General features: G+C 32.7%; 1 protein-coding gene across 1 annotated transcript in view; it reads right to left on the bottom strand.

The window, feature by feature from the left end:
* The window catches only part of LOC129224697 (glycogen [starch] synthase-like), a 41,383-nt gene extending 16,847 nt beyond the window's left edge, over positions 1–24,536 (bottom strand). The window contains 9 exon segments of the mRNA XM_054859243.1: positions 1,633–1,799; positions 5,631–5,751; positions 7,853–7,970; positions 8,447–8,591; positions 12,012–12,206; positions 14,800–14,991; positions 20,709–20,789; positions 20,791–20,891; positions 24,341–24,536. Coding sequence (XP_054715218.1) covers positions 1,633–1,799; positions 5,631–5,751; positions 7,853–7,970; positions 8,447–8,591; positions 12,012–12,206; positions 14,800–14,991; positions 20,709–20,789; positions 20,791–20,891; positions 24,341–24,470 — 1,250 coding nt within the window. The 5' untranslated portion in view covers positions 24,471–24,536.
* Positions 24,537–24,728: the final 192 nt, after the last annotated feature.

The following is a 24,728-nucleotide window of genomic DNA, read 5'->3' as shown; positions in this document are numbered from 1 at the left end:
GTGATTTTTCTACTATAGTGTATGAAAGAATTTGTTTTCTTGAATGTGCTTTTTCTTTTTTTTTTAAAATTTCTTGTAAAGGTTTGATAATGGGATGAAACCCATTTCTAATAACTTCGTAAATTAGCAGAGTATAATAAGTGACTTTAAACTGTTTTAAAAGAACAAACAGCTTTATTTGCTAACAACACTTAAAATAAAAACATAATCATTTCAAATAAATATTTCAACGATGACCAATCTAATCCTAAGTAAAAAGCTTTATAAACTATTGCACTATTAGTATGAGTTGCCGGGATAAAATGAATATCACCGGCAATAATCATTTTCCCTATTATTCAATAGACTAACTCTGTAAAACTATCTTCTAACACAATCCCATTGTGAGGGAAACAGAGCGAAGTCTTCAGATACCCAAACATTGTGTATTAGATCGTGGAGTGCAAGCGGCGAAGAGACGAAGATCAGATTCTTTTATCTTCCACCTAATTACCATATCATTCACTAAAGACACATAAGACCAGATGCCAACGCCCATTACACACGTATAACGCAACTGGCTCGAGTCAGCAATGAAGAGATAAGCCACTCCTTCAGCATCACACTTGTGCCACTCCCCTTCAACGACCTTCACACATGTGGACGAAAAGAGAGCAAGATAACATTTGATAAATTTCCGATTTGGAATCTGTGAAAAATACGATGCAGGAAAGAACTGATACTAGACTAATATAATGCAGATTAAATAGTAAAAAAGTGAGAAACATAATCTAGCATTTTTATATAACAAGGTTTGGTGTTGGCGATTACGGTAGTTATTGATAGCTATTGTTTTTGTATTAAGTTCATGCCAATAGAAATTTGATTTATGAGTCTTGCGTTTAACGGTTTCTAGATTTCACCATCAACTATCCAAAAAATTCGCAAATCTGGTTTTCGGTGTTTCCCACACTTTTCTGACGTCACTTACGCTCCAAACGGCTTTAGTTAGAGACTATTCAATAAAATATTGCATTAGAATGTAACAATATTCATTTCTTTAGTATTCAGTTGGAATAAAACACAAAAATTTCAGACTTACGAGTGTACTTTTTAATTCAAGAAAATATTTCAGAAATTTTGCCCCACATTAAGGATAACCCTCTGAAGTTCGTTTTTGAAAATATTTTCCTGAATTATAGATGAGTAATATGGTATTTATTAATAAACCGTTCATATTCTTCTCTTACTTCTTCATTTCAATAAAATGCTTAGTTTTTCAAAAAATGCCAAAAATGCGCATTTTAAAAAAATGGCGGGAAAATCGGCAAAAGGTTGCCGGTTTTCCGGTTCCCGGATAAAAGGTTCTGCGGTGTACAACATTTACTCTTTCCTGATGCTCATAACTAATTTTTTTTTTTTTTTTTTTTATTGTTTTTGTTTTCACATGGAACATAGGATTGACCAAAAGTTATCTAACACTTGTTTGTAACACACAATTTCAAGCATTTTTTTTTTTTGAAAAAAAAAAAAAAAAACCTTTTGCCTCCTGAAGCAAGCTGGCTCTAATTGAAAGAGCAAAAGCATCTTGTCCAAATACATCAGTCAGTAAGAAGAAAACATTAAAGAGAAAAATTGAATGATTTAACTCACCCTAAACAAATTTCAAACATTCTCTTTCCAATATTTGACTGCACATCATGGACTGTATCTCTGAGTTGTTTTGCAATAGCTTGACCTCGAAGACTCTCAACATTGAAGTTGTTAGTACGTGCAGGGAAGATCAAGAAAGCCATGACTGTCATTTCACTCTTAGCACTCTGAATCAGTTAAAAAAACACATTAATCCATGGACTCTTTGAACGGTTACAAATCATTCACGGTAGTTATTAATGTAACACAGGATGATTATTGATACATTACATTTGGAGGACAAGTTATACTTTTGAAGGTGACTACAAGAACTCATTAGAAATAAATGTAAAATCATAAAAAATCTGATAATTAGCTAAACTAGGTCTGATGAACTGCCATGAAAACAATATCAGAAAATTTAGACATGAAATAAAGTTATATTTAGACAATATTTTACAGGGAATAAATGTTCAACACAATGCTTGTTGTTCAGTAATAAAATTGCAGATTGGTAAAATTGCTGCAATAAATATTTATGTGAGAAGAAGGGACATTTCATACCTTAACACTAACATGCCACCAACTTTTTTTTTTTTGAAAGTAAGAGAAATTGAACTAGTCGTAAGTTATTAGTTTCATATTTTACATAAAACTAATATACATGGCATTTAAAATATACTAGTGTTTGCTCAGGGGTCGAAATTCGACCATATTCATAAATGAATATTTGAGAAAACTTGAATGAATTTAACTATTTCCAACATTTTTATTTCTACTCTTACTCATGTTTACTGCATAACGGGGGAAACGTACAATTTTTATATATACACACAATACCGAAAAGTAATAATTTATTCCAATTTTACTTTTTGTCTGTTAATCTCAAAATAAATGGATGAAAGGGGATATTTCGGTAATGGGGTCGTTTCTGAAATTTTAAAAGTATTTTTTTTTTTGAAGGAGCATGCTTTAAAACATGGATTTTAGCCATTTTTTAAATAATTTGAAAAAAAAATATTTTTTTGACAATTATTTTAATCGGTGCGCAGATTGAAATTCATTTTTTATGCTTCTGACAAAAGCGATGAAATGCTATTCACTGATGCCATTAGCGCACATCGCAAATTATCATAACCTGGAAACGTGGTTGACAGCAAAGAGTAAACATTTAGAGCGGCAATGGAGCAGTCCGCCAATTAATAAAAACTAACTGTTATGAAAATAAAAGTTTTTTCTGGCTCCACGTAATTTTTTTTTTGCTTATTCTGTCAATTTCAGTAACTAAAAGTAGTACTTTCGACTCAATCAAAACAACCCTATTGAGAAATTTGAGTGGTCGTCAAATTCTTGGCTTTTTAGAGTTTTATTTTGGACACCATGTTGCTTTGTGCTAACCCTATTCAAATAGATATTTTTCTACTCTTTGTTTACATATGCAAAGGAAAAACATTTTTCGCCCTGGCATCGGAAACAAATTTGACGCCAATTATCCAATTTTCGAAATCTTCCCGTATGAAATTAAGCTTCAAAACGCAGTTTATAAGCAAAAATTCTGTATGAACAATATTACTTATAAAACATCTACTATTATTGAGTAAGTTGCTGCTTCATCATTAGAAATATAAATTTCCAAGTATCAAATGAACAAACTCGACTCGTGGCAACTGTCCATTTGAAAACACTGGACGTCGCAATAATAGTTCATTTTTAAAAAACGGTTGTCTTTGTGATTTGTTTATGGATAAGGGCGGTGCATAACTGATGTCACACTTTTCAACATTTTCGACACTCTCCCCCCTTTGTCAAAGTTTCGCACTTCACCATACCCCATCTTCCTTTAGTCATATGTCACGCTGTTTTTCAAAACGCTCCTATAAAAAAAAAGGCTTGTTGTCACATTCTCCCCACTGTATGTTCCTCTTGTCATTTCTTTCCTCTCCCTTGTCACAAACTGTTACTTTTCTCCGCACACACTTCAGCTAAGTGGTGGGGTGACAAGGGAGAGGAAAGAAATGACAAGAGGAACATACAGTGGGGAGAATGTGACAACAAGCCCCCTTTTTTTTTTATAGGAACATTTCGAAAAACAGCCTAACTGTTACTATTTCGCGAACCCCACCTTAAAGTGGGACTTCATCTGTGGACTGCCCCTATTTTGTGGTAACCGTAAGCAAATAAAAAACATTTCTCGCGCTGCAATTGGTGCCAAAAAATTGATGCCAATAGATGAAAAGCACCAAATGAAATGGTGCTGCAAAACTCAGATTATACATAAAACTTCTGGATGAACAATATTTCTTTTTAAAAGATTAAATATTATTGAGTAAGTTGCCTTGACCTCTGTCATTAGAAATATAAAACTTCAAACAGTAAAGTGAACGAAACCTACTTGCTACATTAAAAATTGTCCATTCAAAAACACTGGACGTCGCAATAATAGTGCAATTTTATTTAAAAAATCGTGTTTGTGATTTGTTCACGGTTTAGGGGATAACTGACTAATGCACTTTTCAAAATCTTTGATCCCTCTCCCCTTTGTCATAAAGTTTCACACTTCACCATACCCCCCCCCCCTTTCCATTACCACATGTCACACTGTTTTCATAAACAATCTCATTAAAAAAAAAAACGCTTGATGTCCCTTTTTGTCATTTATTTCTTTCCCCTTGTCACAGGGGGGGGGGGGGACTTAGTCGTAGTCAGCTCCTTGCAAATAGACATTTCTCTACTCTTTTTTTACGAATGCAAAATAAATATATTTCTCGCCGTGGCATTGGTGCCAACACTGGATAAAGTTCACCAATTTCACAATTTTGGAAGTCATCCTCAATGAAATGACCGTGAAACTCCTTTAATACGTGAAACTTCTGTACAAATAATATTCTTTGTAAAAGTAGGCATGAACGTTGCTGTTAGAAATATAAAATTTTCCACAGTCAATGTCTCTCTCAATGAATTCTACTCACAGCAACATATAACTGTCCATGCAAAAGCACTGAAAGTCGTAATAATACGCAATTTTATCAAAAGTTTCACCTTGAGATCTGTTTGTAGTGATAGCAAATGCAGGTATTATTGAGAGCTGTGTGTGTGTGTGTTTTTTTTTTCAGAAGGCGATTTTATCGAAACTGAAAGTCCTCCCTCACTCCGGAAAATGATTTATTTAAATATTAAAATCGCGAAAATATAATCAAAATGAAAGTATTTTAAATGCCCGTAGTTACCCAAAAAGTCTCAATAATAAAAACAAATGCAAGTATTTCATTTCTTTACGCTCAAGCGAGAAATGGCAACACCACAACATTATCTGGCAGTTTCTTCACACTAACTATGTCACGTGAAAAAGCAAATAAAAATGAATTTTCACTAACTTTTAATTGCTTCTAGCTCATTTTCTAGTCATTTTAGAGGATTTCCATTTTGGCAAGGTAAAACCGTGTTCAACGTGTTTTTAGATATTTTTCGCCAGCTTTCCAACCATACTAAGCTCAATGCATTAAAATGCATTTTTCATGTAGAAAAAGCGGCTTAAAAATGAATTAAAACTTAATGTTTCATGCTTCTAACAATGAATTTCAACAATGGAAAAGAGATAAAAATGAGTTTTGCTAACTAAAAAACGCTTATAACTTTTTCCTAGTGGGTTTAGGTTATTGGACCTTAAACGCCCTGACAGTTTCTTCATTAGGAGGATTTTTTAAAAATCTTTTTAACAATATCAAATTCGAAAAAAATGGACCATTCGTTCGTGTAGAAAGGGCCAGTTAGGACGAAAATGCATTTTTAATTAATATCTCCGTTAATTTCAAAAAATTTTATTGATGACACTAAAACTCAGCAAGAGCTACTGAACAAAAAGGAATGATGGAAATTGGTTCACAAACAGAGAATAAATCGATACCGAAAGAAAACGGCTTGCCTATTAATATATAAAGACAGATTCCAGATTACACCAAAACCCAAACAATAAAATACAAAAACGACTAAACACAGTGACATTATATGAAATAACTTACTTTCAAAAAATGATTCAGCCTTGATAAAGCTTCTATGAACAAATCAGCACCTTTGTTGGAGAATTCATAACGACCAGCAATGAAAAGATATATAGTTTTGTCAAGGTCAAAGTCATAATGACTATGGAAGAAAAATTACAAATCATTTTCCTGAATAAAACATGAATCTTTTATATCATACAAGCTTAATACAATCTGATATACAAGTGTACTTCAAACTGTGTGTTCGTTTAATTCTTGCCTAGTATTAATAAACCAATTACAGTCCCCACTTTGATGTGGGGGGGAGGGGGGGGACAGAATCGATAAAGTTGCACAAAAAACAATTTAACGACCATACACTTGCTTTCCTTGTGCTATATTATTTATTTTTTTAACGAAAGTTTGATCATTGGCTTCTCTTTGTCCTCTAATTTGTTCAATTTGCACTCTAGAACTATGAAAAAAAATTTTTTAACCAAAAATAATTGCAATTTATTAGTATTACAGCATTATACACTTTTCTATGCCAAGATTTGTTAAACATTACACAGCATATTGCTTTTCATGTTGCAGAAGCAAACCGAAATCTTTATTTTAAAAGGTACCATATGAGAAAAGTATGTCTTGGTGATTTTGTCCATCAAACTCTAACTGCATTTAAGAATAACAATCATACAAAAACATCATCATTTAGATAGAAATTTTTAAAGAGAATGATTTTATCATTTGTAAATGTAACTTTCAAATTGCATAACTATTTCATTTGAAAGGTAAAAATTTTTTAAAGCAAATTTTATCAGAAAGCTTGTTTTATTCATCTCTACATAGTATAAAATGAAGTGTCCAAAAAGCGTCTGTTTGTTTGAACTCGCAAAACTCGAGAACTACCCGGCAGATTTCGCTGAAATTTTCACAATTTGTTCCTTTAAGTCCTGAGAAGGTTTGCAGACCAGTTCGAAAACAATTCGATGGATAGTTCATTTTTATTACAATTTAGGCCCAATTTTCACATAAATTCCCGAATATGGGGATGAAAAATTACTCGCAATTAGTAATATTATATATCGTTGGAAAGGGAAGAATTTTCCGCGTTCTACGCAATTGGTTCCAATGCTCTAACTTAATTGCGGCGGGAGTTATTTACGTTTTTAGCTCGAATTTGTTTAGGCTTAGCTGAAATTTAGGCACTTCTTTCTTCATTAAATTCCTCAATAAAAAGTGAAGGAATTGTCCTACAGTTTTCTTTTTGACACCATTGAAAAGAGCTACATTTTTTACTCCAGATCTAACTCGACCCTTGGTCGGAAGTTTAACCCTCTATCTCCAGTAGAAAAAAAGTTACAAGCGAATTAAATGAAGTTCAAAAATTTGTTCTCTATTCAAGTTCTTAACCATTTTATTTTGCGTTTCCACGGTAACGCTTTTTGAATCCATTATCCATCTTTCTCATTTTCAATTCTGAAACTTATTTTATTTTGTGTTTCCATGGTTTCGCTTTTTAAATCCATCTTTCTCATTTTATTTTAATTTCTTAAAAGTATTTTTAATATCTGTCGTCTTTGTTTGGAGGGGAAATTTTGCATGATGATTTTTTTTTCTTTTATTTATGACTGATTGTTGAATATACGTCGCTTGACACAATTTTTGTTTTCAAAACAGACCGGGCAAAGTCGGGCAACGCAGCTAGTTAACTATATATGTACAGCATAACTTTGATTGAACGATACCCGATTCAACGATTTCCTTAATTTAATAATGCATTTCACTGGTTTGGGTTTAACTGCGTTGAATGTATGTACGCTCCTTCGTTTAACCATAACTTTTTCCAGTCCCTTGCCAATCGTTTAATCAGCACTATGCTGTATCATGTCAGGTGCAGCCCTCTTGATATCAATCCCAACAAATAAAGGGTGGATCTAGCTTCTAGTTTTGGAGGGGGTAATAAGTGCCATTTTTTGACATGAAAAGCTGTTTGTGCGAAATTTTTCGAAATAAAGGTCCCAAAATGCAGCTTTAGGCTACCTTTGGTCACTTAAAGGGTGTCATGATCCACGCTAGCTGCAATTAACTTTCAAGTGAAAGTTATTACAGTTTAAATGAAAGGTTAAGTGAAAGTATTTAAGTTAAGACAAAAATAATGAAAGTAAAATTTATGTAGAAAGGAAATTTTATTCCATGCAAATGTCCTTGATGTAAGTTATAAAAAACCAACTAATGCACATAATTTTAAACATACAAACCCATAAAAGTGTCCTCGTACAAAGTCATGAATTTTTTCTTTTGCTAAGGCATGAAGATTTTGAAATTCATGGATGGCGCTAAACTTCTTTACATTGAGACCATTTGGAGTAATTATGTCTGAAAAAGATTAATATTTTTACAACACAGTTTCAATTCAAAAGAAAATGACTATTTCTTCAATGGTGAGGAGAAAAATTCATTTCAATCAAACATGGGAAAATTGTATACTGAAGCCATATCATAAAAAAAGTTGAAATGGAATAAAATATTATCTTAAGAACAGTTACAAAATTTTTGAAAACATGCACTTAGCAATTTATATATAATATATATATATATATATATATATATATATATATATATATATATATATATATATATATATATATATATATATATATATATATATATATATACATAGATATATGATAAAAAGGTCTAATCTTTAAGCATTTTAAAAAGAAATAAAAATTCATACTAGCTCAAATATTATTGAACTAATAATTCTTTGATCTTTCTAATTACGAAAGAATGTTTTATAATTAAGTTAAATTTCTCTGAAAATAAGAAAGAATATGTAATTGTACACAAACCGGGTTTGCGCTTCAACAAATGTTCAGCTTCTAATGATGTGATTTCTGAAACTGTCGTGAATATATGGGAGCTATGAGCAGCTGCACGTTCCATACAGTACCTATGATAAATTCCTCGATCACCAGCTTCCTTATCTAAGTTAAACTAGAAGAAAGAAACAAAAATTCCTATGTAATGAGAAAAGTCTAATAATTATCATAATTTTTCAAGTAGCAAATTTCATAAATTTTAGTCAGGGTCGTAACCAGAAAATAATTTTGAAAGGGTTTAAAAACTTTCATGTGGAGCTGTGCGCTATTTGTGCAAATGTTCAAGTCGTCGAGTTATCTATTATGAAAGCGTTTTATGCAATTAATATACATATGAAAGATATCTGACTTTTGAAACAATATCTTTTTGAAATTTTAAAATATAAACGAAGATTTAAATGTCAAACTGAATTTTTTAGGGGGGGGGGGGCAACCCTAAGAACTCCTCTCCCTTGTATACAGCCCTGATTTTAGTTTAATACAAAATCACTATATTCTTAATCTCCAACCCAGAAAAAGTATATAGTCGAGTCTTGAAAATCTGAGTCGCAACAGTTCGAGATTTTGTTTAATTTGAGGTGCTACATTTATATTTTAAGGAAATATTTTACAATAACTAAAAAATGATTTGCAGTTAAAGCAGAAAACAGAGGAAAGTAGCGATTGTTTCTCATAATTATTACTGATCCAGATAACGGCGGGTACTTTTGCTAGTTATTCATAAAATTAAATATGATGAACACAAGATGCAGCACTAAGGAATAAAGTGGAAAAACAAATTAAATTATATGAATTAAATAAGAAATAAAAAATTCCATGACTTTTTCATGACTTCATAAAAATTTTCATGACCTTGTTATACAAAGAGAATAGTACCAGAGCCCAATCATCCTGATATTTGACATGGGGCAAATTTCTATTTTGGGGCCCCCCTAGGGCTGACTAAGATTTTTGAAGACACTGGGCATGAAATTCATTTTGTGCCTCCCCCCCCCATTCCCGCTTATTCTATATAATGAGAAGCTATAAAATATTTTGATACTTTGATACACACATATTAGCACAAGCATGCTAAATTTGGTGTTACTTCATATCACAATATAGTATACCATACATTAAAAAGGTGGAAGAGATTTTGCATACAATAATTGTATATGATGTGGTTAAACTTTGCCCGTTGCGGTAAATCGTAAATATCAAAATGATCTAAGATGTAACATTTAACAGTAAATACAAACTAAACTTGGAGTGGTTTTGGAATTTGAAAAGAGATCAAATTTTTAAGGAGAATTTTTATTAAGAAAAAAAAAGAGATTTTTTCCTTGTTTTGGCATTTGCAAAACTATCAATGATATCACTGTACTCTAGATTCTGAATGAAATCATTATTTATTTTTAATTAGTACGATAAATTAAGGGGATTTTGGGCCCACTTGAAATCTAAGATGAGGGGCCTGTGCCCTGCATGCCCCTGTGGTAATCAAGCTAGGAATAGTACTATTTGCAGTGTTGGAACCAAAGTTCAAGAATGAAACTACCTGACATTTTCAGGTTTTCCGGTTGCTTTTAGAAAAAATTCCAGGTTAATGAATGCCGACTTACGTTATTAAATAACAATACAACATATTTTTAATGTAAGTACCTCCTACTTTATGAACCAAATTATGCTTAAAAATTTATCAATAATTGTAGTCAAGACTTGGGTTAAGTTAAGACAAACTTAAATTTAATTACATTGATTATAAAATGACTGAAATCTTAAACACACTAAGCAATTTTCGGCAAAGCTACAGTTTAAAGGTTGGCATGGATCCAAAAAAAGTTAACATGTAAAAGGAAAATTTTTGACATTTTATATTTCTATGAACATTATTCATTTAATGAAAGAAACAAAACAAATGTAGAATGAAGACTATTAAAATACTAATACGACCACAGATGCATTGTGGAGCTAGCTAATCATGGCTCTGATTTTTTTTTTCAAAAGAAGCAAAATTAAATGCAATGATACAAATCAGAACTTCATAATTTTTGTAGGATATTTCTTTTCTTTCTTTCTTTCTTTTGTAACATTATTGCATTAAGTCTTCAAAAATGAACTTGAATTTTCTTTCTTTCGCCTATCAGGAAAATTTGCACATCTGGAAGATGATATGGCGCAGCAGTTTCAGCTATCAGATCGAAAAATTGGGAAGAAATTCCCTGACAATTCCAGAAATTTCAAAAATTTGTGATTTTCCCTGACATTTCCCTGACCATTTTAGGTAATTTTCATTCTTCCTGACAATTCCAGGTGCGTAGCAACCCTGTATTTCCCAATTTTCTGAATGGGTATTAGCAAAACTATTATGTGAATGCCACTACCTTATCAAAGCATTTACTTGTGAATGAAAAAACATCAGCGCATAGTACAGAAACTTATTTATCTTTTAAATTCTTATTAAGTAAGGTATATAGTGAATGCAATATATAGATGTTTAAATTAATAAATAAATAATAAACAGAGCACAATAGCAACAAATTGGGCACAATATTAAAAATTCGGACAAAGGTTGAATGAGTCATTAAAGTTTCCAAAAATAAATTTACTTCATAAAAGTATTGCTCTTTGTTATCAACAGTGTATCGAATAGTCTATGTAACTTGACAGTATTTTCGTTTATTAAAGTAAAGCCTCATTTTTCAGTAAATTCATTTTTCTTAAGAATTAGAATTTCCTATTTCTTTGTTCTATCGCCTGACTAAATTTTTATTTTTTTTAAAGCCTTCAACAAATTATATATATATATAAGATAAACTCTGACAAGTTTAAGATTGATTTTTTATGAGTGTTTGAAACAAACTCGGATGCAATTGAATTATACTTTTTGAGTGGGTGTGGCAAAATCTAGAATGTGCAAGTCCAGTTCTAAAAAATATAAAATATAAGAAGCGCTGAAAATAATTGTGAATTCCAAATAAGTGATGTACCAGCACCGCCACATTACAAACCCACCCAGCAAACCACATTACCACCAGCAAACTTTACAACTTTACATAGCAACATTTTACCACCCAGCAAACCACATTACAAAAAAAAAAAAAAAGGCGGACGGCTGCTACAGAAGCGGATGCAAAGGGATTCCAAAACTCAGAATTGTTTTTGGGACGGTTCAGTTTTCCAGTGTAAATAGCTTTTACAAATCACAGAAGATTTCAAATGTTCCTTTAGCTTCTATTACTTTCTTACTGCACAGGACATTTTTCCGTGACTTAAAATAAATTTCCATGACTTTTAATGAAAATATTAATTTTCCATGACTTTTCCAGGTCTGAAAAATCTGCTTATTTTTTTCCATGACTTTCCAAGATTTCCATGACCCGTATGAACCCTGTTGTCAATTAATTATATATTTATTATTTTTCTCCAATTGAACTTTTTCTCTCCCAATAATTTGATTTGGATAATTGGGAACTTAACAGATTAGGATTTGGACAATCGGAACTTTACTGTACTCATATGTGATAAAATAATAGTAATGGCAATAATTAGTTACCTTATCCAGATTGTTGTAAAAATCTAAATTAGCTGCACACAAGTATCTTCCAAGAAGTGTCGCATGAGTGGTGAAGACTGTAGCAATGTCAAGGTGACGAGTACGACAAAGAATGAGCCCAATGCCAGCTAGCCATTCGTGGAAATGAGCAACAATATAAGGGGTATCTCTTTCTTCCGTGACTTGCTTATAAAACTGAAACAAATTATTTTTTGATCAAAACACATGTAAAAAATAAATAAGTAAATAAAAAGGTTGTAAAAAAGCAGTCGAAAACTTTGTACTATGGAATGAGTAAAAATGACAACAACGTGCATAAAGTACAAATAAAGTAGTATAAAAGAGTTAAAAACTCAGCAAACAGCTCTTTCGGGGCTGTCATATGCAAGCCCCTTCATCAGTGTAAAAAAGAAGTAAAAGTCCACACAATGTAAACCAAACGAAAAAAGGAACTTTTTTACTCAAATAAAAAGGTATTAAAAGTAAAGGCAGATTACTGATTAGGGTGGTTCAAAAATACATGTAAAAAAAAGTTTCTCCTGGATAACAGGACACCCCTTAATATTTTTAGACTTGTGGACAGTAATATACTGGAAGAATTTTAGCTTCCTATTTCAACTGAAAGAGGGTGCTCAACCCCCTCCCCCAAACTTCATAAGCATGGGGAGGGGGTTAACAAAATACACTGAACTGAAAAAACAATGCTATGCATTATCATATACACTAGTAATATGCATATACATTACAATAAAATAATTATTTACATAAAAATTGCTGGGGAAATTAAATGTTTCTAAATTTGTGCCATTTTCTGTGCTACCGCTAATGTTAAATTAAGGGGTCATTGAGCACCCTCTTAAAATTTTAGTAAGAAGCTAAAACTTTTACAGCATAATACTATTAGTAAGTCTTAAAAAAAATAGGGGAAGTCCTCGACCTTAGCTGAAAAAAAGTTTTTTTGAACCACCCTATTGCTAATATGTGCACTAAGTTAAATACAGGTGATGGCAAGATGATTTTGACTTTCGTCTCATTACAATACATTTTCAGGAACCCTTCTTTACAAAATATAGTACTAAACTCAGGAATTTTTCGCCTCATAATTTTTTCAAAGTAAATATTTTATTAGACTATTGTATTTTGAAACACAAAGAAAAACAATTCGCATGTATAAAATATCAGTTGATCAAGGATGCTTTCTCAAGAAATTTTGCAAAATTTAATTTAGGAAAAAAATTCTATCCGAAATTTAACGTGGAAAATATGAACATTTTAAGACAAATATTGACTTTAAAATGCAAGGTTAGTATTAAGAACTTTGTAAAAATCGTAATCACTGTATTAAATATAAAGTCTAATGGTGGGAACTATAGGACATTGAATGTTTTGAATGGGGAGGGGATAGGTAAACTTCACAAAATTACTTTTAGACAAACCTAACCTAGGATCAGCCGACAAGGGCCCAGAGATTGTTATGGAATGTAAATTTTGTATTTACAATTAATGCAATTTTTCCAAAATGCCACCCAATAAAAATACATTTGCAGGCAGTTCCCATGAGCCTTTCAGTTAACATTCCGGTCTTGGTTAAAAATCATACCTTGGATATTCCCCCCCCCCTAGTGTGAACCTTGCAATACTAAAAGGGGTTGGGATACTGCACAATACAGCAACAATTTTTATCATTAGTATGACAGTTCAGCATGGATTTTGTTTTATAAAAAAAATTGAGGTGCATGCAAAAATTCATACATTAATTATTACATAAATATGAAAATACATGTGCATGTATTCCTTAAATGACTGCCAAAGGTAAAGATTAATCAATAACATTGTATGCACTGATGTATTGTTTGATACAAACTGTCAACCCACCTTAGTTGGGTAACGGATAAAGGATTATAGACGATCTTATACGAATAAAACCTCGCAGAACCAAATATTTCCCCCGTTGGACACAATGTTGAAGATCCTCACTTAATCGAATAGGTTCCCAGGATAACCAAATAATAATAATCAGATTTTGCAAATATTTTTTGTGAAAAATTTTGAATAAATTAGAAAAATATGATTAAGTACGAACAATTTTTGACGTTGAAATATAAGTAATCTCTATCGCCGACAACGGGCGAGAAAAACAATTCATATTCCATCAAAATGTTTCCACCATTCTATCAAATTTCTTTTGTCTTTGTCATTCAAAATAAAAAAATAAGTAGTTGATAATTAAACTAAATAACACAAATGTACACATTTCAAACAATGATAAATTGATACATACTAAATGCAAGATACGGTAGATGAGGAGGGAAAAAGAGAGAAAAGTGTTCCCAAAATACCTTTAGCAAGCAATTCCCTATTTAATAAATTTTTCCTAAAATGATGTACAGTAAAAAGGTGACAAAACAAAAGTTGCATAACTCAACTTCTAAGTTTTTTTCATAATTTTCATACGTACTTGCAATAAATAACAAATATGCTAATTATTGAACTATTTTGTTTTTTATTTAGCTTTTATCAAAAACCATTTAGCAATAACATTATTTCCTTTATATAGCTACTGATCTATTATTATTATTATATTTTAAGAAAAATGTTGTCAATTAGAAAGGTAAATAAAATTTCCCCACTTAATTGAATTATTTCTCTTTGAACCGACGATTTTTGATTAAGCCAGTCCGACAGTATGTTATAAATAAACTTAATAACATAAGAAAATACATAAACCAAAAATGCTGCATTGTATACACACAGATACTACTAAGAATTGAAAGAAAGACAATCTTACTTCTTCTAAAAACCATGCGACTAGATAACCAAATATAATGGAATCATTAGACTCCCTGTCATGCCAGGGAACTCCAATGTTGGCTACATTCCATAAGTCCCGTTTCCATTCATCTAATTTCCACGCTGCAGATCCAATGTCAAATAAAATGACCCTTGGGTATCCATCAATCAGCCATCTTCCATAAACTACCTAGGATTTATACGAAACACAATTTAAAAGTTACAGTGCAAATTTAAGAAAACTTTTTTCTTACTTAATTGGAACTACTAAATTAATGTAGTTAAATGTCTCCTGGAACCAAGCTAATGTGTCTGAAACTGCTTATAGTTCACCTTATCATTAATGGCGATCGTTCTTGGATGAGCACTCTTCAAAAACCAGTTAACCAACCAAACAGGGGCGCCGACTTGGAAAAATTATTGGGGAGACCGGATGTCACCGGGGTCTAGGAGTATGTTAAAGCACAGAGCCCCCCCCCCCCCCGAAAAAAATTCAGATTTTTGTGCCTTGAAAATGCCAACTTACATATTTTCTGGTGTGTATAATTTATACAAACAATATGTGACATGGCGTTTTTAAAGTAAAACAATCTAAAAAATTGGTACACAAATTTTCTGCTTCAATTAGATCATGTCACTTGCCTTAAGTGCCCAATTTTACAGTTCCATTTTGTAGGGAGCCGTGCAGTGCCATAGCTAGGCTACGGCACTATACAATGTGACAACACTTGACTTGCAAGGAAAGACACTCCCAGTGGCACCGATTTATAAGAACTATTGGGGAGGAGGGTGCCATAACAGGGGCCTTGCCAGGGGAAATTTTCTAAATTTGGGATAAAAAAATAGGGAGTTTTAAAGTCTTTTAAGCATTTTAGAGTCATATGATCAACATTAGAACCCCAAAAACTCGACTCTCGGTAAATCGACACTCTGAGAAACTCGACAAGCGGACACATTTTTTGGCTTTGAAAAAAAAAAGAAAAAAAAACACGCATGGTATTTTCGTTAAAAGCTAATTTAATTTACAGTAATAATTATGCTTTTAATCTATTACAAAGCAGTGAATATATAGCTCTGAAAAGATTGAAATGATATTTAAATAAATCTAAACTATCATTAAAAGAATAATAAAGCATAAAAGATTGCTGTCGCACTTTGATTACTATAAGTGAAACAACTAATTTAAGCTTGCTTTATATAAGGCTCCGAGTTCATTAAATAAAAAAATGTCTCAAAATTAATGCTTTAAAAGAGTTAAAAAGTTAATACAGATTACTTTATTAACTCTAATAATTGAAGAAACCATTTAATGTACAAATCAAACCCTGATATATTTTTTCCAGATCAGCAACAATTAGATGAGAGTGCCGCCGGTGACAGATTTCACTCGAAGGTTCACGCACTGGGACAAATTCTAGAGTGCTGTCAGCACCGTAACACTATCATTATTCACACCACTCGTTTTCAATTAACCTGCTTACTACCGCAATAGTTATTTGTTTTAACTCATTACTGAATGTATTTTACTATGTAACTATCTTCAAACAAAGAAAGTAAAAAATACCAACATAATTTTGTGATTTTAGAAACCATAATATGACAAATAATGTTCTTAAATTATTGAGGGGGCTTGGGCCCCCTCAAGCCCTATGGAGTCGGCGCCACTGAGTTGAAAACAAGAAAAATGAAGTTTGCTATAACACTACACAACAAAAAATAACTTTATCTGTACCCTGGTTTTGACTAACTAACTCTTAATTTTGGTTCAAAAATGTAAATAATTAATTGTAATTTAATTATTTTTTTTATGAGCTCTTGTTTTTAGTGAAGTTCCCATCAATATTTCTGAGGGTATACTCCCATTACGCACAATATGTGTATGTGATCATATACATAGTATGTCATAATATGAAAAATTAAGAAGCTTGAGGATCTACGCTATATGTCTAAAAAATATTTGAGAGTATAGGGCGTATATGGAGTATACTGTATGGGAACACCACTGCTTGTTTTCAAGATACACAACAGCCCATTGGAGAAAGTAAACAGCAACCTGCCCATCAATTTTAAAGTAAATTGAAAACGGAAGATAAGTTCTTATGCAATAAATACAATGCTTCATATTCATGTTTCATAAAATTATGGTTTTATTTTACAGAAAGGAGTAATTGATTTATGGCCTTTTCAACTGCCTCAAGTAAGTCACACAAGAGCATCTTTTGCAGTAGTCAGAGAGCATTAGCTAATCGTAAGGAACCTGATTTCTGCTTTCTACTGACGAGATATCTTGGTGAAATATTTCACAGGGATTGGAATAGGTATTCTTAAAAAATTAGGACAAAATTTTGGCATAATTTGAGGGTAATAAACACCAAGTAACAAAAATAAACACCACTATTTTGAACATATGCTTCGTTTTTTTTTTTTTTTTTTAAACAGCATTGCACCCACTTCTCCTACACACAGACACTTACACACACAAAAAAAAAAAAAAAAAAAAGAAAAAAAAAGAAAAGAAAAGAAAGATATTCAATAAAATTTTAAGCAATGAAATGAAAACCGCAATGTATATCAAGATTTTATGCATTTCCAGCAAATACACATTAAATGAAAAAAAAAATTTCAATTCAAAGTACAGTGAAGCACCGTTTATACGTTTTTGAAGGGACTGTGAAAAAGAGCACAAATGAAAAAACTTACAATAGGTACAGGTTAATGTGTGTTAGAATCTGCAGGGACCAATTTTTAAAAACGTATAATTGATAAAAACGTATAAAAGAGAAACATATAAATAGTACTTCACTATAATAACTAGATTTTATTGACTTATTTTTGTTTTTAAGATTTATTTTTACAAGATATTAAATCTACATTGTTTTTGAACAGAAAAGTGGGCTAATTGAAGCAAGAAACTGATTTTAAATTAATTTTGAGTTCTAAAAATATACAAATATTTGAAGTAAAATCATAGCATCTAGAATTCAAAACTATTGGTTGTTAGTCTTATTTTTTATGCTTAAAAAATTACATTTCATAAAGTAAAACTTTTATCTTTGTGTGTGCACATCTAATGCAGAGAGAAAAAGCTCAATTTTTAAATTTATGGTACAAATTTTACTTTTTTAAATTTATTTATTTTATTTTACAAGAGTTGATAAAAAAGCAATGTTAATTCCTAAACTTTCTTCTTCCATTGCACATTAAGAATACAATTTAGTAGCATGTTTCATGTGTCATACTTTCCCCCACACCATAACATAAAAGCCTACTCCTTGTTAAACGAATAAGTACTGGATAAAGTGACTACTAGGTACTAATTATAGCAAGATGGTTTAAGACTCATTTGGACGCTGGTCACAAACTGAAAATTTGAGTCTATAATTCAGATTGCGGAGACAAATCCAGTGTACATCATACCACATGCAGTTCTTCACAGAGAAATTATTTTTTATTTTTACCACATACAAGTTCTGTAAACCCATCAATAGAAATTTCAAGATGTCAAACAATAAAAGAACAAGACATTTCAGCAGAACTTTCTCTTCTTCTGCAAATATGCAAGGTAAAATACTGAATATTTAGGACAAATTTCAAAATTTTAGGAGTTTTCAAAAATGTAGGTATTTTAGGAAAATTAGGACTATTTTGACCCCTGCTTTCATTGTGCCTATTTGATGTTAGAATACAGATAGGAATGGAGAAAATTCGAGCTTCAGAGATATAAAGCTTTAAAGGTCACAGAATTTGATCAATAACTGTTGGTATAGTTCTCTTCCTCTTTTGTGTCACATAGACAACTTTAAAACTCGCCTTTAAAAGCTTCTAAGGCTACTTTCTCCTTCCCCGACAAAATTTTATCAAAAGCAAATTCCTTTATTATTGTGCATTTTTAACTTCACTCCTCGACGTTTTCCATACTCAATCTGTGGAATTTCATTCTAAGGTGTCGGAGAATTATCTTTGTTCATGACTTTCAAAGTTTTTCAACAGAATGGCACGGATATAGGTAGAATGCTATTTGGATCTACTAGTGCAGGGGTTCTCAAACTGGGTGCAGCAAGAATTGGCGAGGGGTGCCACAAAGTGGCCTGGTTTTGTGGTAATTTCCTCCAGGGTTTGGAAGGCTTATTAAACAAACATATTACCAATACAGCAATGACGTTGACTTTACTGGAGAAAGAAACTCTACAAGCTTTTAAATCCAAATGTTTGATATGTGAACCTTTCGTAATGGGGCAGATATCAAGTCTTAGGACTAATTTTTCTGTCACATGTAATAACATGTTACTCCATTTGGAGTATGCTGTTCAGTTTTGGTCTCCTATCTTAAGAAAGATATTAATGTATTGGAAAGGGTTCAAAGGCGGGCTACAAGGCTAATAAATGGACTTTCCCACTTAGATTATGATTCCAGGCTTAGAAGGCTAAAAATGTACAGTCTTGAGCAAAGAAGAGACCGAAGGGACATGATTCAGCTGTTTAAATTTATTAAAATGAAAGATGTTACGGGGCTGAAGTTTAGCACTGAAAACAGGACAAGCGGTCATTGTTTTAAGCTATTTAAATCTCAGGCTAACATGGATGTTAGGAAAAATTATTATTTTAGCAGGGTAGTGGAACCTTGGAACAGCTTACCGGAAGAGGTGGTAATGAGCAAGGGAGTAGACAGTTTTAAGAGGGCCATTGATCTTCACTGGGGATTGTAAATTGACCAGGACCAGTCTAGCTGGGCCCAGAGCCTGTTGCTGGTCGTCCCTTTTGTATTTGTATTTATGTCACAATCAATGGTCGTTCATTTGCAAACAAGATGCGGCAACTCCAATCTCCATTGTCTGACAGACATTTCCTCTTTCCTTAATGAGTTTCCTAGTCACTGGACTTGACAAGGTTCTGGTGAAGATAACCACCTTCCTTCATGAAAACCATGCTCTCCGGACCTAACTCCAAGCAATTTGTTAAAAATTTTTTTTGGTATTACATTAAAGATGCACCATGGGTTATGTGATTTGCAAGATTTAGGCCAAGAGATCACATCCGCATTTTCGAAGATTGTTCGTGGCATGTTACAACGAGTGAAACAAGAATAGACTTTAGACTTGATATCTGCCACAATACAAAAGGTCCATGTATTGAACAGTTCCAAAACAAAACTTGTAGTTTCTCTCTGCAGTAAAGTCAATGTTGTTACTATATCGCTAATACATTTGTTTCAATAACCTTTCCAAACCCCAGAAGAAATTTTAATGTATACATGTATATGTAAATAATCGAGACAGACTAGGGTGCTGTAAAGAAAATTCTACTTCTTTAAGGGGTGCCACAAGTCAGAAAAGTTTGAGAACCCCCAGAAATTTAAATTTCATGAAGGCCATTTGTGTTTTATGTAGGGAAATTTTCTACTCCAACCTGGCAAAAAAGTTAATAAGACATAGTCCCAGGTAAGATGGCTAAATAAGCCAGGAAAAAACTGTCAATGAGATTTCATTATCTAAGAGGTAGTTCAGTATCTTAAAAATAAGAGCTAGTCCAAACTTTTTATGGTGATTATTGTGTTTAGCGAGACAAATTACTTTGGAAATAACTATTTTTTAGCCTGAAGCATTTGGGGTGCTGGGTAATCTAATCAAATGTTGGTGAAGCAAACTTTCTTCAGAAAAGTCGTTGTTTGTTTACATTATGAAATAAATTTTAACTAAAAACTCCAGCCGAATTCCCGGATAACAGCACATTGCCGAAGTCTTGATTTGTTGATCGGGTTTACAGACCTTCCCACTTTTTACCAACTAGATGTTTTTGACTCTTCTCTTAAGAGACAATAATGCTGAAGAGCACCATACTTCAGTTTTTATAGTAAAACATTCCAAAAAGTAAGCAAAAACAAATAATCAAGTAGAATTATGAAATCACCTTTATTCCTGAGTTTTTCATCATTTGGATTGCATTTTGAAAAATGCTTTCCGGTGGTTCCATAACTTCAACTTCTGTTTTTGACAAGACCTTCATTGTAAGGGCCGATCAAGCAATACTGATCACCAAGCTCTTCTACACTTACCCCAGCTTTGGAACGTATGACGGTGTAAATGCCGCCCACTATCAAAAACCAAAAAAAAAAAAAAAATTCAGACCTTCAAATATCATAAAGGAATTGAATACTTCAGTGAGCTTTATTCCACAAACCATAATAAATCTACCATAATATTTTTTTTTAACAGAAAGGAATGGCATGTACTAAAATTGTCTAACGTTCTTTAGGTCTTTTATGAAAATAACATTAGAATGCACAATTATTTTCCTGCATTAAAGTGTCAGAAAGCACAGGTTTTGAACATAGGTAGGAAGCATACACATTGAACAATAATGAGGGGCCTTCTTAGTGTGTACCCCTGGTTTTAGCTATGGACTATTTGAAGACAGGTAAATTCACTAGGACCAGAGCCTGTTGATGGTCATAAATTTTGAATTGCTTTAGTTTTTTTTATATTATTCAAAGGACTCTCTTAGACAAGTAACTTAGCTCACCTGATTCTTCAACTAATAGGTGGCTCGTGCAGGGCGGGGAGGGCTCCCTTTTCGGAGTAAAAAAAATAATGATCGATTGAAAATGGAATTTTTTACTTGAGGAATTGATTTGTTTCACGAAAATAAAGGCTAAAAATTTCAAATAAATGGGCTTAATTGTGTTATTTCATAAGAATGCAGCTTTGCATTGGAGAGGAGTAATCTATAGTGGCCATCCTTTCTGAATTTCAAGGCCATATTCCATATTTTTTTACGAGTCATTTAATCAGCAATGTTAAATTTTAAAATTGTAGCACAATTTTACAGAAAAAAACTTTAGGGGCCCTGCCCCTTCTCCTTTTGTGACCCCCTTTTCTTTTTGTGCACAAGCCCCCTATGCTTCAACTCGCCTGTCATCACTACTTTTCTTCCCCCTCAAGGAATTATGAAAAAATCCATCTGTGTGAATAACAGAAGGGGCACTAGAAATCAACCCTCCCCTTTTTATCTTCCAAAAGGAGGAAAGAACTTTTAAATATACTTGGTAAAATCTTCTTAAATTAATGTTAACTAATTTATTAAAAGGAGGGATTGTTCTCTCCTTGGTGGTGTACCTATTCAGAGCCGGCCTTAAGCCGATTCAAGTCTAATCGGGCCCAGCGTTAGCAGGGGCCCCACGCTAAAAGATTTTTTTTTTCTTTTGGATAAACAAAAGAATAAATGTATGAAAAGGGAAAAAAAAGTCCAAATTTAATATTTAAATGATACTTAATCTGACAGTATGGAGCTTTTTAGCTAATTTTAAATTCACTAAACGCATCAGGAGTTAGCAAAATATATTTCCAAAACTACTTGTGTCAAATCAATTTCCGGAAAAATGTTAAGCTAACAGTTCAACTGGTCATCTGAAATCAATGGCCATACCGACTATACCTTATCCCTATACTAACCGGTCAGGAGAAAGGGAACTATGTAATAAGTCATGTGGCTGGGGCCTCAAAGAACAAATTTTCAATGATTATTGTCTATTAGTACGGTGAGTAATATAATTAAGGCCTCATTCTCAGGTCCTAAAACTATCGCATGAGCAAATCGAAAATGTCGCAAAGCACCCAAATTTTGGTGGCCACAAAGCTGTTTTTTAAATTCAGTGTGTATATTTGTTTTATTTATTTTGGGGGGAAAAGTGCAAAGATTCAACAAAAATGAAATTTTATGTCATATACAATATACAACAATGTACTGTATCAATGTATATAATCTTGAATACCACTTACTCCAAATACCATCTCAGTACTCTTATTATAGTGCAATTGTTAAAGGAAAGTCTCAACATTTAGCCTGAAATTTGGTTCTTAAAATCTCAATGACAAAAAACTGTCAAAGGAATTCTCCAAACTCTACTTTTTCTTCTAACGCGATCGTTAGCAATTCTCCAAAGATTGCCTCAAACTATGTCTAAAGTTTTCAATTTGAAAATATTCCCAAGGGATTTTCCCAACGTGGGAGATTCCACTCTTCAAAGGTAGCATCAAGTTGTGATTTTAAAACTCCAACTTTGATAAATTTCATGGAAGCGGCCCTGAACCTTTTATCCCGTTCCTTACGATCACCACTGATAGCTTTAAGACAATTCCACGAAACAGCTCTCCTCAACTTTCCTTAAAATAGACTTAAATTGACGTCAGTTTCGAAAGACATACTTGAAGCTGCCATCTCCTTTTCCCACTGTCATTATCAAAAGACTAAAATTGTGTTTTCACATTTCAATATTGAAAAAATTCCTGAGGATCATCCAATCCCCTAATGTTGTCAAACTTAGCTTAAATTTGACTTCAGTTTTGAAAGAATTCCACAGTCGAGAATTTTTATTATCTTTCTTTTAATTTGCTATTTTGGGATCAGTTTTCAAAGTTTTTCCGGGAGTGGAATTTGTAGCCCTCTCCCTTCTCGAACTTCTTCTGACTAAAACTGAGTTTTTAAGTCTTCAATTCATAAACTTTTCCTGGGGAAGTCGCCCGACTCCCCACCTTTGTCCTATTGCTAATGTCACCAAAGACAGTCTAGAATTTCATTTTTAAGTTTTAGTATTGGTACATAACTTTTCTGTCAAAGCACTAAATTGCACATCAAGAATTTCTCTGTGTTAAACTTGTCTAACTTTTTTTTTAAAAATTTGCTTTCATTCTGTTTTTTTTTTTTGTCTCAAATTAAATGCAATTATTCATAAAGGGCCCCGCCAATATTCTCAAATCCGACCCCGCGTTCGTTAAGGCCTGCTCTGGGTGTATTTGTCTTTTACAATTTAATTCTGGATTGTCCTGTCCACAAGGGGATGGATATGGGGAGGGGGGAGGTCATGGATCAAACACTGTCTTTGAAATTTTCAGAGGGGAGGGGTTATTAAAGCGGTTTTTGTTCTCATTTAGAGGGGGACCTCGTTCTTAAGAGAAGTGCTTCTTACTATTTGAGGGGTGAATCATCTTCTTTGGGGATGGGGGAAGGATGGGCACCTTTGACTTATTTTATAATAATACTATTAATAATTAATTGCACTTTACATTTTTCAAATGAAATGCATCCAATCTTTTGTTTAATTTAAATCTAAAATGTGTCAGGACTGAGTGGTGTATAAATTATAGAGCACACATTATTTTCTTGTCTCTCTTTCTCTCACAAGCTAAATTTATAAAATATCAAATGACAAGAAATTTGCAAAGTTTTAAAGGCAGTACTTATATTTTAGGCACTATCTGTCTTAAATGCCGCTCATTTTAATGAAGCACTCATCATTTAGTTTTATCTAAAAATAGATACAGAGGAAACTACACTTATGAATCTTATCTTCAAGCAAATCTTTCATACAAGGTCAGGCAGGTCAAATTTGAGCTGTATTTCCGAATTTTAGGCAAAATAAAAACATATTATGAATGAAAATGACTAGAAATGGTTTAAAGAGCAAAACTTTAAATGCACAGAATGAGGGGTATATGGAATTTCAAATGTTCAAGGTCCTATGAGATTGTTCAATTTTTTTTTACCTTTATTCACAACTTCCCATGAAATTTCGAAAACCCATCTATTTTCAGCTTCAGCAGTGACACCTCTGTCCAAAACACTGTCTTCAATTCCTTCAGGTCGGTAAAATCTTTTAGCTAGTCTTGAAGACATGTTGCTGTGCTGGTTGATTGAACCAGTCGATCGGCCGTCTGTAGTCTGTGTACACTTTTCCACAAGAGCCGCAGAGCTGCGATCTCATGCTTTTTTACTTTTCTTTTCGGTTGCGTTCGACGAGCATGATAGAGAGCGACCGGTTAGTTAATCACGTGACAACTAAGGATCACGTGCTCCAATCAACCAATCAACTGCTTAGAATGGTAACTGGTGTGGTAACCGGTTGATCATAGAACGCTGCGGTTTGTAACCGGT

This window comes from Uloborus diversus, chromosome 6, assembly GCF_026930045.1.
Source record: "Uloborus diversus isolate 005 chromosome 6, Udiv.v.3.1, whole genome shotgun sequence".
In the NCBI taxonomy this organism is placed as follows: Eukaryota; Metazoa; Arthropoda; class Arachnida; order Araneae; family Uloboridae; genus Uloborus; species Uloborus diversus.
Note: the sequence above shows the minus strand (reverse complement) of the source record. Positions and strands in the feature narration are given on the sequence as shown.